General features: G+C 38.8%; 1 protein-coding gene across 1 annotated transcript in view; it reads left to right on the plus strand.

Annotated features, from left to right (window-relative positions):
- The first annotated feature begins 13168 nt into the window (after window positions 1-13168).
- Window positions 13169-15457, plus strand: part of PALMD (palmdelphin) — a 56213-nt gene continuing 53924 nt past the window's right edge. The window contains exon 1 of the mRNA XM_074876595.1: window positions 13169-13637. Coding sequence (XP_074732696.1) covers window positions 13609-13637 — 29 coding nt within the window. The 5' untranslated portion in view covers window positions 13169-13608. The remainder of the gene's footprint in view (window positions 13638-15457) is intronic.

Genomic DNA, 15457 nt, shown 5'->3' on the forward strand with positions numbered 1-15457 from the left:
TTGTAAGCAGTGCCCTTACAAGAGATTTTCACTCTGACCAAGCCAATTTAATGTTATGCCTGTCTCTACTGTTATGCTTGTCTCTACTGAGAACAGCTTTTGGCACGTCTCAAACACATTGTAGAGTGGTTTTCATTTTTGAGAAGCTTTGTTTCTTCTTCTTATGCCTAATACATTTGAACTTCCATAGAAGGACTAATCAAACCAAAAGAATACTCTGTCATAGTCTGTGTGTGGACCAGATGTGCTTCTGTTGATGTTGCCGAGAGATTTTTCCCAGTGGATGTGAATTGGGAACATGAAGAGGCCATATGGTAGTAAAGATAATTTACGTAGCACCTTTTATCACCAAATATCACAAAGCACCTTGCAAATCACCTACTGTACAGGAAGAATTTTACTCAGAACTGAAATTCAAATACCTTTGGGGTGAAACTTGGCAAATACATAATAGCACACTGTAATGCTATGAAACAACTTGTAGCTAGTTGTGAAGAATAGAGTTATAGCAAACTGAAATCACAAGAGGAACATAGGCAGACAAATTATAGCTACAAATGAGTTGCAATCTGCACAGTTTCACCCTACTGAAGCAATAATTTTTTAAAACTAGTTTCTTCCTTTTGATAAATGCAACTCTGTTAAAATGATCTGCAAATATAGACATTGAAAATAGAACACAAGACTGAATGGATAACCATATTAGTTTTGCAGACATTTACTGTACATATGCACAGTAAATGTGTATACCTTATCTTAATCTCAATGTTCCAGAAAGTAATGTGGCCAAGAAAAGTTATACTGTTTTTTATATTTGTTATTAGGAGGTAGTTTGGGAGGCACTGGACAGTTTCTGATACTGTCATGGATATCACAACGTAAGTTAGAATAATCAGGAAAAAAGCAGTTGTTTTAAATACAATAAAATTTTGTTTCTATCCATTTTGGGAAAAATGAACAGTAGGAGAAACAACACATGATAGAGTGCAATATACACAAGAGTCAGCAAAGAAAACAGTATTTAATTTTCAAATGAAACAACATAAAATTCCTTTAGTGAGGTCTATTATTTGAAAATGTTACCTTCTTTGGTTACCATTCTACAACTTCCTGACTGACACACTGTTTCAGCTCAGAATCTCTCTAATCTCTTGTAGATATATTCATATTATGTTTATGTGATGTAAGAAGGCAATTCTAAATGCTGCTCAACAAATGAAATTAATATTAAGTAGACATAGAACATAATTTAACTTATGCTATATATTTATAGAGCTCCCAGAATAACTTACTACAAAATCATTCACTGCATTTAAAATGAAACTGGAAATGTAGTTTTATTTAAAGAGATTTTTGAGACAAAGGTTTTCAAAGAACCCAGAAAGCTCAGCTGCCAGCTCCTACCTTTTGATTTTCTAAGAATTGCTGTCCACCCACATTAATCCAGGCCTGGTTACACAAAGTCACAGCAGTCTTAGTATCACATTTATCCTCATAACCCAGCCACAGCGGTCCTTCCTACCCCAGAAAAGATAAAGATGTAAAGACAATGTTACTGGTTCTGTAGTAAACGACCAGGAGGTCTTGTCCTCATTCCACTGTTGCAACCTTTTGTAACCAAGAGCGAAACATTTTCAGCATAGCCATGTGACAGATGCAAAACTTTTGTGTATTAAATTAGATGCTAATTAGGAGCAAAGTGTTTTCTTGGAGCTGTTCAAACCCCTAAAATCGACTGCAACAAGATACAATGTCAGGATATTCCTGTTCGCTCCAAAGGAATAACACCAGAGACTGTGCAGCAGACACACCAGTACGTGGCTGTCTTGAAAATTATGGCTTAGAAAAGACACCAAAGATTTCATTAACAGAAATGCACATCTCTGAGGGGGAGCAGCACAGCCGTGTACTGAGGTTCTGTGTGCTTACCCCCGACATGCACGCAATTAACATTCCCGGAAAATGTGCACTAGCAGTATCAGTCCACAATTATGATGCCCATTTTCATGGTCATGTTTTGTTCACCATGCTGATAGTAGTACTTACAATTAGAGGTGCAGAATAGCATGAATGCAGTGCTCAACCCCCAGAAACAATTTTCTTCTTTTTTTTTTTATTTTTAGAGTAAGAGTCATATGCACTAAAAGGATGTAGAAAGACTATTATTAAACTACCTTTAAATACGTTTAATGGCACCACATGCTGACTCAGAAATTCCTTTCCTCCAAGCCTATACAAAGTGGAAGGTCTAATTGTGAATGCTTTGTAACCGTGTTGATGAATGTACCATATCATTCATTCCTTTTCAGAAAAATTTCACACAGGCCTTTTTTAATACAATGTTTTAAACATAAAACTCCAATATATCTATTTAGAAGAGCAATCTTAGCTTCTGTAGTAAAAATAATAATAATGGCACTTAACGTACTTTAGATCTCCAAGGTGCTGTATGGATATTAAGCAATTTGTCCTTGTTGGCAAGGATTTTAGTTTGCATTGGACAGTAAGTAGTAGCAGGTATCTTTTTTTTTTTTCTCCCTCACCTCCATTATGGTATTTTCCCCTTCCTGTTTTATTGCACATATGCTAGATGAGGGCTTTGTTTCTCTATACATGGGAATTCCAGACATCCCTTACTGGTGCTACTGAATGGTTTGAACTTTTTTTACCAGCCTGAGGAACCCATCAGACATCTGTTATTTGTAAGATCTCTCAGGAATGTAAAGGACTCAGGAGCAACTTTCTTCCGAAGCCTGCTCTCTTGCCATAACACTGAGCTGCTCTGGGTAGGTTTCACAAGGAAATATCCCCTTTTTTTCTAGCTCCAATATCCTTATTTACTATCACAACTAATAGAACCAGAATAAGCCAGACTCTCATCTTTTGCAAGTGCTGGGGTAGAAACTCAGAATGAGCACAGTCCCAGGGATGGTGCCTTCACAAATACAAGGATAAACATTATTGTCATTAGTTTTTTTCAAAGTAGCCCTTCAAAGAAGCAGGGCTTGACAATTCCTGCTATTTATGGGAGACCACCTCCTTTTCAGGTGGCAGGAAGTGCAGGCAAAAGAGTTGGTTCTGCTCTATGAACTAGATCCAACTGTACAATAACTGAGATTTGTAGAGCCAGAGCCTGTCACAGGAGCAACGAGAGTCTGCCAGTTCAGAGAACAGTTGAACTTAAAACAGACTGCACTCCCATCCCACCCAGAAACTCAGAAGCTGGTACAGTCCCAGTTCTTCTTTGCAGCACCTCTTCTTTCTGTAAGTGTTCATTAGTGTAAAGTACTCATGTCCTTGAAATTTCAAATTAAACCCCAAGGAGATTGAGGAGTTTGAAGATGTAACAAGCGTTAATTCAGTAGTCTCTGTTGGCAGAATAGCATTTGATTATCAGGTGCATTACCAGCCATTTATCTTTTGCTTATCTGGGAAACTATTTCTATAAGCTTGTGAGGGGATCATTTCAATAAACATAAAAATAAAATCATTGGAGTAGCTTGGCTTGTGGACCCTCTCCCAAAACTGAGAATTACCATCACACAGAGGTACAATCCCACTTCCAAATGGTACCAGCATAGAGGTAAGGCATATCCACAGCTGTGACCTTGTGCTTCACTGTCTTCCCTTCCTATCTCATAACAGTATGTGTTCTGAAAGTGCTCCGCCGCATGCTTGCTTCCCTGAGGACTGCATGGCTACCTCTGCAGAAGCAATTCTGAAGGGTTGTGTTAAAACCCAACTCCCTGCTTTTGTGACCAATACAAACCAGTAGATCCGAAGAAAACAGCCCCTGCACAGTGATCATCTTGTCCTTTGCCAATACCACTAAACAGTGCTCCAGGAAGACACAGGCTGGTATTTTGCCACAGAGACAGCACTTTTGTATCACATGACAAAAAAGACATGTTCTTAGGTGCCCAAGTCTTTGATTCAGACATCAGTTGTTGAGCTTTTCGCTTGAAAAACTAACATGCACATGTCTTACATTTCCCATTATATCCAGAGCTATATTCTGAATTCTGTCTTGGAGGCCGCAGTAGTTACAGGTTAGGATTTGATGATGAGAATTAGGAAGGTACTATTTGTAGAGGGTATAACTTGCTGGAAGAATTTATACAGCTGAGGAAAAAATACAAGATTTCTGGGTCTGAAAGGCTGAAGCAGAATTGTTTATCTCTGATGCCACACAGAAAAGATTTCTGAGCTGATTTATGGCATAGCTTATGAAAGATCAACTCATATACACAGAACAAAACCATTGTTTTCTTTTCTTCTTTCCAGAACCATAAACCTATATTTCAAAAGCCACTGCTGAAGTGCAGGAAGAGATGGAAAGGTTGAACTCTTAACTCAGTTTTCAAGGGCAGGTCTCTTGTTACTTAACCCAGGAATGTTCTCAATCTTCTGCTGCATTCTATGCTGCCATCATCTGGCTCTTTTCAAAAAACCTGGCATCTTCTAAATCTCAGTTATCTCCAGGCCTGAGTTTTTCTCTGGGTAGGAAGCTTCAATTCTTTTCATGAAGGTATTTCATAGCAAGGATTTGCCTTTGTCCAAGCAGCAAGCCTCTCTCTCCAGCTACCACACTCCCAGAATATTTACCCAGACTCTCAGCCAGTCCAGCTTCCTTTGCCTAACTGAGCACTCAAGATAGAGGGAGGATGTTAATTTATGTGTCTTTTCATACTCTGACCTACTATTCTGATTCCAACTCTCCTCAATCATCCACCAGAGATTTCTTGATAGCAAGCCAGTAACTTTTAGCATGCCAGCCACCAGGGTCCTGACTATGTCCTCCTAACTTAGGGAATGCAGACATCTATCTAGTCATGGAAAACACCTTTCCTCCTACAGTAAATGGGTGTTGCCAACTCTTCCAGTGATTATCTTAAATATAAACAGGTTGTTTACTTACTCTGAGGCAAATACTATTTTCTGCCTGACAGGGCAATGATAAAAGGTGAGAGAATCTTTCCAATCAGCTTACACTAATCCAAGGCCACACTGCTTCCAAGAGATCACAACCTTCACCTCCTTCCCATTCAACTGGCAACCAGAGTACTGTGTAAAGATTCAGAAACGTTGGTTTGGCTGAAAGTTGGATTTCCAATGGCTGATAAACAGGGAACCATGACAGCACTGACACTAATGCAGACATAGGGAGAACAATACATACAATAAACTTTGCTTCATCTTTAGATTGCAGCACACCACTCTGGGTCCTCAGGAAGGTCTTTTCTTTATTTTAGCATTTCCAATGCTTGGCTTTTTGTCTACTCTCTATTCTTCACAGGAGCCCTCTAGTCTCTGGGCACGTCAGGCAAAAGTCTGCTTAGCAAAACATACTCAGCTGCTTTATCTTCCTGGCAAAGGATTCACCTAACCTGTTACGTAGGTAACAAGGACGAGAAAGCAAGGTTGCCTGCCTCTGCTGCTCGGCCACACCCCAGTTCCCAGTGCAGAACACAAAGACACTACATAGAACATTGCTGTTGTACAGGAACTGCAAACAAGCAAACACAGCAGATATACCCTCTATCACACAGCACATCAATCACTGCATGCAGTTCTTGACAGGACACTAATCGATCACCACAGGGAGACAATAGCATGGGGTTCCTGGGAGACATTCCAATATGCTTTCCTTCATTCTTTTTCCTGAATCATTGCCCAGGAGAGGTAGGTTGGATAAGGCTCTGCTGAAGCTTGGTATGCACGTTTTTCAGAGTATGCGAATTACTGCAGACAAAGGAAACTTTCAGGCCTATAGATTAGAATTAACAAGACTTTGGGCAAATCAGAAAAAAAAGGCATATTTACACAGGGACTGTAAGGAGAGACAAACCTAAAAAGAGAAAAGAAGGGAGACTTGGTCTTGGAAAATTTAAGAACAGCTGCTTTAATTCCCCACAGCTGAGTCCTGAGAAATTCTGCAGAATCAAAACTTAAATTAAACAGAGACTTCTTCAATGAATGAAGTAAAAACATGGCTAATATTGGATATGCAGAAATGACCACATATTCTGCCCGAATACTAACTTCAAATGACAGCGTGCTGAATTACAGATTCTCTATTTGCTATTTATTTTTATATTGACAGAACAGAGGTGGGACAAAGAGGCTAGAGGATGCCACAGCTGAATCAAACCTGCATTCTGAATTCAAATCTGAATTGGACCTGATTCAGTACACGCAGGTCTTGAGCACCACTGCATGCCTCCCCTAAAAAGCTTCACTGACCTGAATACTAGATTAATACCTCCCTCATGTATCCTGACAGAACTGGGCTGAGACTTTCAGACCCATTCAGGAACTGGCAGAAATGGAACTGGGCTCCCAAGGCTTGAAAGAAGTCTCAATCCTAAAGAAGCAACGGAGAAAGCAAATGTGAAAATCTGTAAAAATTTCACGTCAGCACAGTCAAGTGTTGGAGGCTTGAGGAAATACTTTACATACGGTTGTTTGCTGAGGAAATGCAGACAAGTTCTTTATTGGCCCTATATAGCATCGCTGGCATTTATTTCTTACACAGCCAATTTTCCTAGCCTTGACCTGTGTAACTTTAGAGTAAGAAGGAAATAGAGAAGCAGCAAATAATGTAGAAATATGTGCCACATGTTCCTCATTCATGGATTAAACAAAACAAAGAATGCTTCATTTCATTTTTCAAGCAGGCTCTCTATGTTTCTGGGGAGTGCCAATGCCCTGTGATATCTGAGCAAGATAGCATTAGGACTGTACACACTGTATTCCTCCTTGCTTTCTTAATAAAAGAATAATGAACTCAGTGGTGCAGAAGCAACACAACATGCTGCTATGAAGGAGACCTCAAAGCCCACTCAGCTGCTTCACTGGTGTGTATTAAAATTAATGAGTTTCTGCTACAAGAAGAAAGAGGTGTCCTTACATGGGAATGAGATCTATGATCTTTGTATTGCAGCACAACCACTAAGCATCACAGAAGTCTGCACAGCTCAGTCTCAAAAAATACATTTCTTTTAACAGGAGGAAAGCAAGGACAGACTGAATACACTTACTATATATATTGAAAGAAGGGATAGGAGAGCTTTTCATTTGCATCTCAAGCACCTTCCCATTAGTAAAGACTGGATTGCTGTTAAGACTCTCTTTTTTTCCCCCTCATTTATATAGCTAACAGAGCAAAAAATTGGCAATATTGAATGCCAGCCAGCACCTGAGGCTGCTAACTCAGCCAATATAGCCACAATACTTAATGGGTCTCAATTACAGAGCCCTTATTTTTGTGCATGGGAAAATATATCTGGAGGTCAGAGCATTGCATTAATATTTTTGATTAACACATCCTTCATAGTGGTTTTGAGCTTTTAATGCTTCCCAGTTAATGAAGCAAAATTTTAAAGCAGCTATTAGCTTGGTACATAATACAATTTAAAAAATGCTGTTTCATTAAGCCAGCTCAGTTTTATCCAAAATTCTTCAAGGCTTCATCCAACTGCAAAGAGGAGTTAATAACACACTGCTACACTAACATCTCTTTGAAGCTTATTTCCTGCCTAAGAGTTCCAGTGAAGAACAAAAATGACTAGCATATTTCATATCTGAAGAGCACATCAAGTATTTTGTGAGTTCAGCTCAAGCCATTTGCTGGGCCTGAACTTCTAACTGGAGGACACTTTTACCATAGATTAGCTAAATTCCACAGAATAATTGTCCAAAATCTTAAGGAAGATCACTTCCTTTTAGGTGGTAGAGACACATCAACCTCAGATGTATCAATGAATGCCAGCTTCAATCATAGTATAGAATTACAAGTGCCCCAAACCATGGTAAAAATCAGAAAACCAGGATCACCTCAAAACTGCTCTGAACTGTCCTATAAGCACCAAATATTCCCATCTTACTGAGGATATTCAATCTCAAACTAATCAGATTTGACATGTATGCACTTTCTGTTCCAGAGTTCATTGCAACCTATAGAGAACTCTAAACTTTTACAGACTAAGAAAAAGAAAGGGGGGGGAGCAAAAAACACCCCAAAAAGCCCCCAAACTTGAAGAAGCATTGACAAATCAATCTGCTAATGTGTGCAGCTTTCCAAATTTAATTTTTATAGGTTCCTGTGGCTGTGATTTGTACCTAAAACTCTTTGCTGTGTCACTGATGTTGAATTCCATGTTTCCACAGTATACCTGCCTCTGTTCTGCAGTCTGCAAACTGTTTCTGTTCTAATTTAATCAAGTTCAGCCTATTAATAGTATGATATAAAGGGCAGTTATTTTGCTTACCTCATTAAAATCCAGAAATTTGCTCGCTGCCATGCCATTAAATCCCAGTCAGTCCAGGAGCATTCCATTAGGACTGCATTAGTTCATCATTACTGAAATTTATTTTTCTTTTAGTCTCACTAAAGTCAAGCTTTCTCAGAAAAGATACCACATGAAGAAAGATGACATCTGAAGGTCAGTCAGCCTCTCTCACTTCTTTTTGGGAGGAGGTATTTGGGAAGGCAAGAAAGAAAATGGAAATGAAAATGTGTCCCAGAAGACTCCAGAAATGGTAATTTATATGGTGTAAGGAGAGAACACTCCATTTTGTCACTTCCCCGTTGCTAGCTGGCAAACCTCCTTTTGTGTCTCTCTCCACTTTGTAGATGGGGCAAGCCTGAAGTTAAGCTCCAGAGAGCTCCTGGGGAATACTCTGATTCTGGATATTTGATATTTGGATCTGGATATTTGAACCCAAACGCAGTTGATTCCAGCTTCTCCAGTTTAGGCAAAGCAGAACCCCAGCATTAAGCAATCTGTCATGTATTCAGTAAAACCTCAGACCCAGCTCTGGCAAAGAACTGATTTCCTTCCTCCTTCCTTCCTAATATAAAGTGCAATTGGATGTGTGGTCTCACAGAAACATAATTGTTAAAAGACATTTCCACAAGGACTTTCAAGGCCAAAGAGACAGATGCCACCTCTGTTAAAATGAATTATACTAACAAGACAGAGGCCATGTACACATCAGCAAGGACTAGGGTTCACTAAAAATAGAGTTGTGGAATGAAACAGTTGGTGCTGACGACCTGACATCCTCACTATGCATATTTCACAGGGGTTTACCTGAAACAAGAACTAATCAGGTCCCATTAGGGGCTGAATGCAGTTGGTGAGCATTGAATGTGCTCTTGGAACACATAGTCCTCTTCAGTTTCATCTGAGAGATCCAGTAAAGCACCCCAAGACTGCTCCATGATGTGAATCAAAGCACATTTAGCAGGGACAAGCAGATTGGCTTTAGAAGCACATTTCTGATCTGAACTAAACCACTAATCTAGACACACTATAAATTCTTCTGTATGAGACCTTCACAGCACAATATACAGAGGAATAAAATACATTCTGTGCTATGCCCAGAGATGCACCCCTGAAAAGTGGGATCAGGATGCATCTTCCAAAGTGAGGTGATGCTGTGTGAGAGACAACCAGATGGGCAGGCAATTTTTTTAAATTAGAGATAATGGAACAAGGCAATTTAAAGTAATTTTACTCCCTCTAAGAGTAAAATTTGCTTTTACATTTTAGTCAAATAAGACCTGCTATGCAGCACGAACCACAGAGCACCAAGAGGAGTGTCTCCTTCAGTGTCTTGGATATTTTTCCAGTGACATTCAAGTGACAGAAAAAAGATCAGGATTTTTTACAGGCTTAAGACCTTTGACACTCTCAGCTTTTCTGTATCTAGGCTTTGTCACGCAAAATTAACCAAAGCTATTTTGACATACCTAAACAGAAATTAAATTATTTTTATTCAGACAGAAATTAAATATAGTAACAAATTTCAAAGCAATCTATTTTCAGCACTCTGTGAGAGGCTGGAAGACATTAACAATTGTATATATTTGTTTGGAAATGTTTACAACACCCTTAAGAAGCAGGCAACTAAGCCCAGATTTCTAATGCCAGGAATCAAATTTAATCAGAGCGGCGCTTCAGTGTTTCAGATAAAAGTTTGGCAGTACTTTGTGTAGGAAAATGATGCATAGGAAATGAGGGTGGGTCACTTTCATATAACACAAAATGGAACAATATATTATTAAACATATAATTTAAATTAATTTCAAGAATACTAATCTGAAAGGTGATCTGGTGCGAAATGAAACACAACTGTTATCCATTGCAGTGGATCAGTTCTCAACGATCATGGGTGATATTTGCAAATCTGTAGAGACTTCAAGTCAAGCTGTAAATTTGCTTTTCAACATCTCCATAAAATACCCCAAGTTTAAGGAGGTCTAAGTATGTACAGCTCTTGACTGACATGGTGGGACTTCATGAGAACTATGTAGAAAAGTTGGAATTTCACACACTTTGTTACTGCCTCTTATATCTGACCAGTTGAACAAAAAATAATGAAGCATAAATCCGTCAGCTACCCTGAGCTGTTCAGTTGGCAACCCACCATGCTACTGCTTCTCTGTTCTGGTTAAACTGAGCAACAGCAAAAAAGATGACATCTTAACAGAAGAGGAAAAGGTGTTTTTCTGCTTTAAAGCTGGTTTAGGTTAAAATTCAATTGTAGCAAGACTCAGAAGAAAGCAATCAAGAAAGTATCATCACATCTATAATACTGTGTAGCAGTTCTGGAAACAAAACTATCTCTTCAGACAAGAAAAGTTCCTGTGGCACAACAAATAATATTAAAATAATCTCAAGCTACAGACACTGCTATATTAAGTCAAAAGTCTCAATATTAAGTAAAGCCAACACAGTCTGTGGTCCTTAACGTACATCTGTGTATACTTTTGAATGTGCAAAATAAAACCTGTAAAGCACTAACTGTATGTTCCTGACTTTTGTATCACATAGACCCAGACAATGCTTTCATGAATAAACAAGAAAATGTTTATGTAATGAAGGAAAATTTTCTTACCAGTCAGAGTCTGGCAGGTACCTCTCTGTTTTTTCCAGTCTTTTCTGAATATTTGTGTATGTTCATTACATTCCCACCCCACTTTTAGTGTTACCATTCAGGTATTGGTTTACCCAAATTTGACTGAAACATTCACAATAGACCAGAATTAAACCTGGGTGAGTAATGCTTGAACATGACACACAGTAAGTCTTTATTAAATACATATAGGGGATGCATATAAATTATATAGTTATAACACCTTAACTACACTTCTGACCCCCTTTTTAAAAAGCTGAATAATTCCATGTGTGTGCTTTCAGGGATCATAAAAAACAATACAAAAGAGAAATATTCAAAAATATGCTGTATTTTTTTCTGCCCGAGTAAGAAGCACAAACTTTTTAATGATTTAGGACTCTTACATTGCTCTAAAAATACTTGTGTCCTGAGGCATTAAACAGTTAATAACCAGTGCTCTGTTCCTACTGGTAGTTGCCTTTCTAAGGTGTCAAGAAAACGAGCAGCATTTGGGATGGCCTCTGGTTTTCTCTCTCTGATACTGAAACAGTGCTCGCCACCTTTTTCTCGCTGACTGACTGCCCGCAAGCCATCTCGCAGTTACCCGAGGACAACGGCGGGGTCCCACAGCCCTGCTGCTCCGCAGCACCGGGCTCAGCAGAGCCCCCAGCCCAGTCCAGCCTCCCCTCTTCTGCGGCGGCAGTGCGCCCCGTCCCACCCGCCCTAAAGGCTGCGGAGAATGTGCGCAAGTCCCTGCAATACCACAGAGATTCCGTAAGAGGGAGACTTTATCGCACCAGATCTGGAAGTGAAAGTACACTTAGAAACTATTTTATCAAATAATTAATCCACACTACAGCCCGATGATTCCTAAAGGAAATATTTTTAAAATTACGACATTTGGGTTCCTATGCAATCTAAAGATGCAAAACTTGAATAAAGGAGTTGATATTCAAGCCACTGTAGTTAAAGATTATTTTTTAAATCTCCTTTAAAATTATTTCCTTGCTAGTATTTAACACATTTTTCTTATCCTTCCTGAAGACAAATAACTAGGGCAATATATACCCAAGAATCAAAGGATTTTTAGGAGTTTTACCTGGCCAACTGAAGAAAGGACATCTACAAAGTTGTATTTTCCAGATCTTTTACGTTTACCTACCCAAAAAGTGGGAAGAAGAAGAAGATGGGAAGAAGACAAGAAGGTAGGCTAGGAGGTGGTACCATGACAGTTCACTAGCCTTCAACTCTGCTGGTACGAGGCCAAAAATCTGAACTAGTGAGTCTCATAAGTGAGCAGATCTCCCCATCAGCAAAGAGCAGACTTTTGTAGCTGGTAATCTTGCGCAGCAGGAGTCACCTCTGGGAAATGGGGTACACTGCTTGCAGAACAAAGCTTGTATCAGCCATCACAAGTATTATAGACTTGGACCCAGACTGCCACACAGCTGGTGTTTCTGTGCTAACCAGTGCCTGTGCCAAACTACCTTTACTTACATTACGAAACACAGAACAATATCCCAGCTGGCCTTTGAATATTTCCACATCTCAAAGAGATTCCAAAATGGAAAGAACTAAAAAGACCATGTCTTTCTGTGATAGCTCAGATTTACATGCCAGATTCCCCAACCACTGCAACTTCCACTGCAAGTGGCAATTGCCCCTCACATTTCTGACCTGTTCCCAATCTCCCCACTTCTTTAAATCTGTGTTCCTGATATATCTGTTTAGAGAAGGGGCTTCTCCAGATTTTTCAATTTGTCTAATATGCAACTTGAATATTACAGACTGCATATTCTTTTGGCCACGTCCTTTGTAGATTTGATGCAGATATTCTCTGCTATGGAGACATATGCTGAATCCTGCACAGTCTGAGATACGGCTCAGAGAGCAAGTATGGCATCCTGTCAAATATGGAGCCACGGTTCCATTCGTTCTTCACACACCACTAGATTGATAAATCAAGGTGTCATGAAATTGACACAGGAAAATCGAACAGGTGCCATGAAATTATTGCTTTCAAAGCAATTTTGCATGAAACAAAACATACATTGATTCTATATCCAATATAGTACTCTCATTGCATCTCTAAGAATATTTAGCATTCCTGATCACAGAAGTTCAATTTTAGAATGCATTTGCTGTGATTTTTCCTAGAGACTGTCAACACACTTATTTAAAATAGTTCATGGTATGAAACTTTGAAATTTTGTTTAAAAGCAACCTTTAGCACCTGCCTAGCATTTTTATCTGTCCAGAAATTACAGTAAACCACCACAATCTTCACCTCGCCCACTAATTTAGTTAGGCTATGTCTAGAACAAAGGGCCACAATAAATGCCAAAGTAAAGGGCTACACCCACTTATAAATCACACAGCCCCAAGCGTCTCTTATCAAGTTAAATATTTACTAGATTATAACTGGCAAACAACACAAGTAGGTCCCTTAGATTATAACTGATTTACCAGAGGAAAAGTCTTTAGCAAGTATTTCTTAGCCCCACCATGGATATTTCTAAAATATCTTTTTCCATCTGTTTTTCTTAACGTCCCAGAAGAAGATCAAACTTCACCTGAATGGGTATGTGCATGAATAAAGCACAATAACACAGCATCAAAGGATTTATCATCTCAGACTGTACTTCTCTCAGTCCTCTACCTTGTCGCCATTTGCAAAGTGGTAGTGATAAATGTGACACCAAAATGCAGTCTGAACATCAAAGACAAAAAAGGTAAGACCCCGATTTCTTAAAATCTCTTTAGGCTGTGGACTGCTCTTAAGAAATGTGACTATCAAAATCTGCCTTTCCACAGTATTTTGATCCAGCTCTTAATTCTGCTTTTCTTACTTACTAAAAAATTTTCCTAGTTTATACATCTACAATCATGGTGTGGATCTGGATTATGAGTTCTTGTGCTTTCAGAAGTGGGAGGACAGGACAGAGAACTATTTGTATCAATCCATCATATCTTCAATGCATTTGTGCCAGTTCACAATAGATGAGGATCTATTTCAAAGTTAGAACTACACAAACCTTAAAATATCTATGCAACTGTGACTATAGCTGTTCTTGAGAGAGGATAGAAAGACAGGTGAAGAAAGGAGAAGAGGATATTGAAATGTAGTTAAATTTAATCCAACTGTTCTAAACCTGTTTCTGTGACATGAAACAGTATTAGAGAGTGATTCTGAATACAGAAGAAACACTGTGGTCACTGTGCTGATTTGGCCACCAGCAAAGCAGCCATGCAGAGCTATAATCACGGTTTACATAGATACACGTATTGTGTGGTTTGGCTTTAATTTAAACCACAACTTTTCACTGTCAGAACTAGAGATATTTATTTTAATAGGAGAGTCTAATTAGCCAGTTCTAGTTTAAACATTCAGAATGACCAGGAAAGGCATCGAAAAGCATTGTGAGGAGAGCCATCACTGAGAAAAATGCCTTGCTCTGTGCATCTTCTCTGGACACCAAAGCTATATCCAGCAATGGATTGTCTTAAACATCCACCACATGGAGTTTTGTGCTGTCTTATGTGATAATTCCATTACCAGGAGTCACATTCTCATGAAGCTCATGTTTGACCTAACTTCTCAGTCCCTAACATCCATAAATTATAACTTCTGCTCAGCTTTTCTCACTCTCAAAATTGGTTATTTCACCTTTCAAACACTCTGGCACCTTAATCTTCTCTTTAGTTGCTGAAAACAGATAATTTCAATCTTCTCTCTCTTGCCTCTCTAAATTATATTCTCAGATTGTCCTTTTATTTCAATCTCTCTTCTTCCAATTTTCTCTGTTGTGTTTTGCCCCTCCCCAGCCTCAACCTTGTCTATAGAATGTGCCTGCATAGATGGAGCTTCTTTTAAATGCAAGGGGCTTTCCTTTTGCATGAAGGAGAAGTCTCCCCTGGCTGTTTATCTTTCTCTCACATCCTGCTTTAATAGTGATGCTCAGAATGGCCATTTCAGATTGAACTCTTTGAGAAGAAAATTACCCACAGTCATTTTTGCCTGTTTTATGGTAAATTACAACCCTGGGCATCCATAGTTTCGGATTTGTGTTGGTAGAGACATTTGTCTGTTTTAGAGAAATAAGCAGATGAATTAGGAACTGGTTAAAAATTACCAAATTTCTCCCATGACTTTTTTCTCACTCATTTAAGTATAGCTGTTAGTGTTCAGTATTTCATTTAAATAATACACATAATATATGGGGTTTTTTTTCTTTAATACGCTTAGTTACAACTTAAATCAAAATTTTCCCACTCAAATTACCTTGGGTTATTATTCTACCTAGGAATGCAGAATCTCAGTTCCACTATCAATCAACACACCATGCACATCACAATAAAATTGATATTATTACACAAAGGGGTTGAAGCACACTAGGTGAATGGATGCAAAGATGAGAAGGAAAAAATCAAAGCTGATAGATGTGGTGTGAATTACTAGGACACTTTGCTGAACTCTGAATTAGCTGTAGGTATGTTTACATGGCAATATTTGGTCACGAAATGGACATCAGCATTATCCTAGGTAAGTGAA

This window comes from Strix uralensis, chromosome 8, assembly GCF_047716275.1.
Source record: "Strix uralensis isolate ZFMK-TIS-50842 chromosome 8, bStrUra1, whole genome shotgun sequence".
Lineage (NCBI taxonomy): Eukaryota > Metazoa > Chordata > Aves > Strigiformes > Strigidae > Strix > Strix uralensis.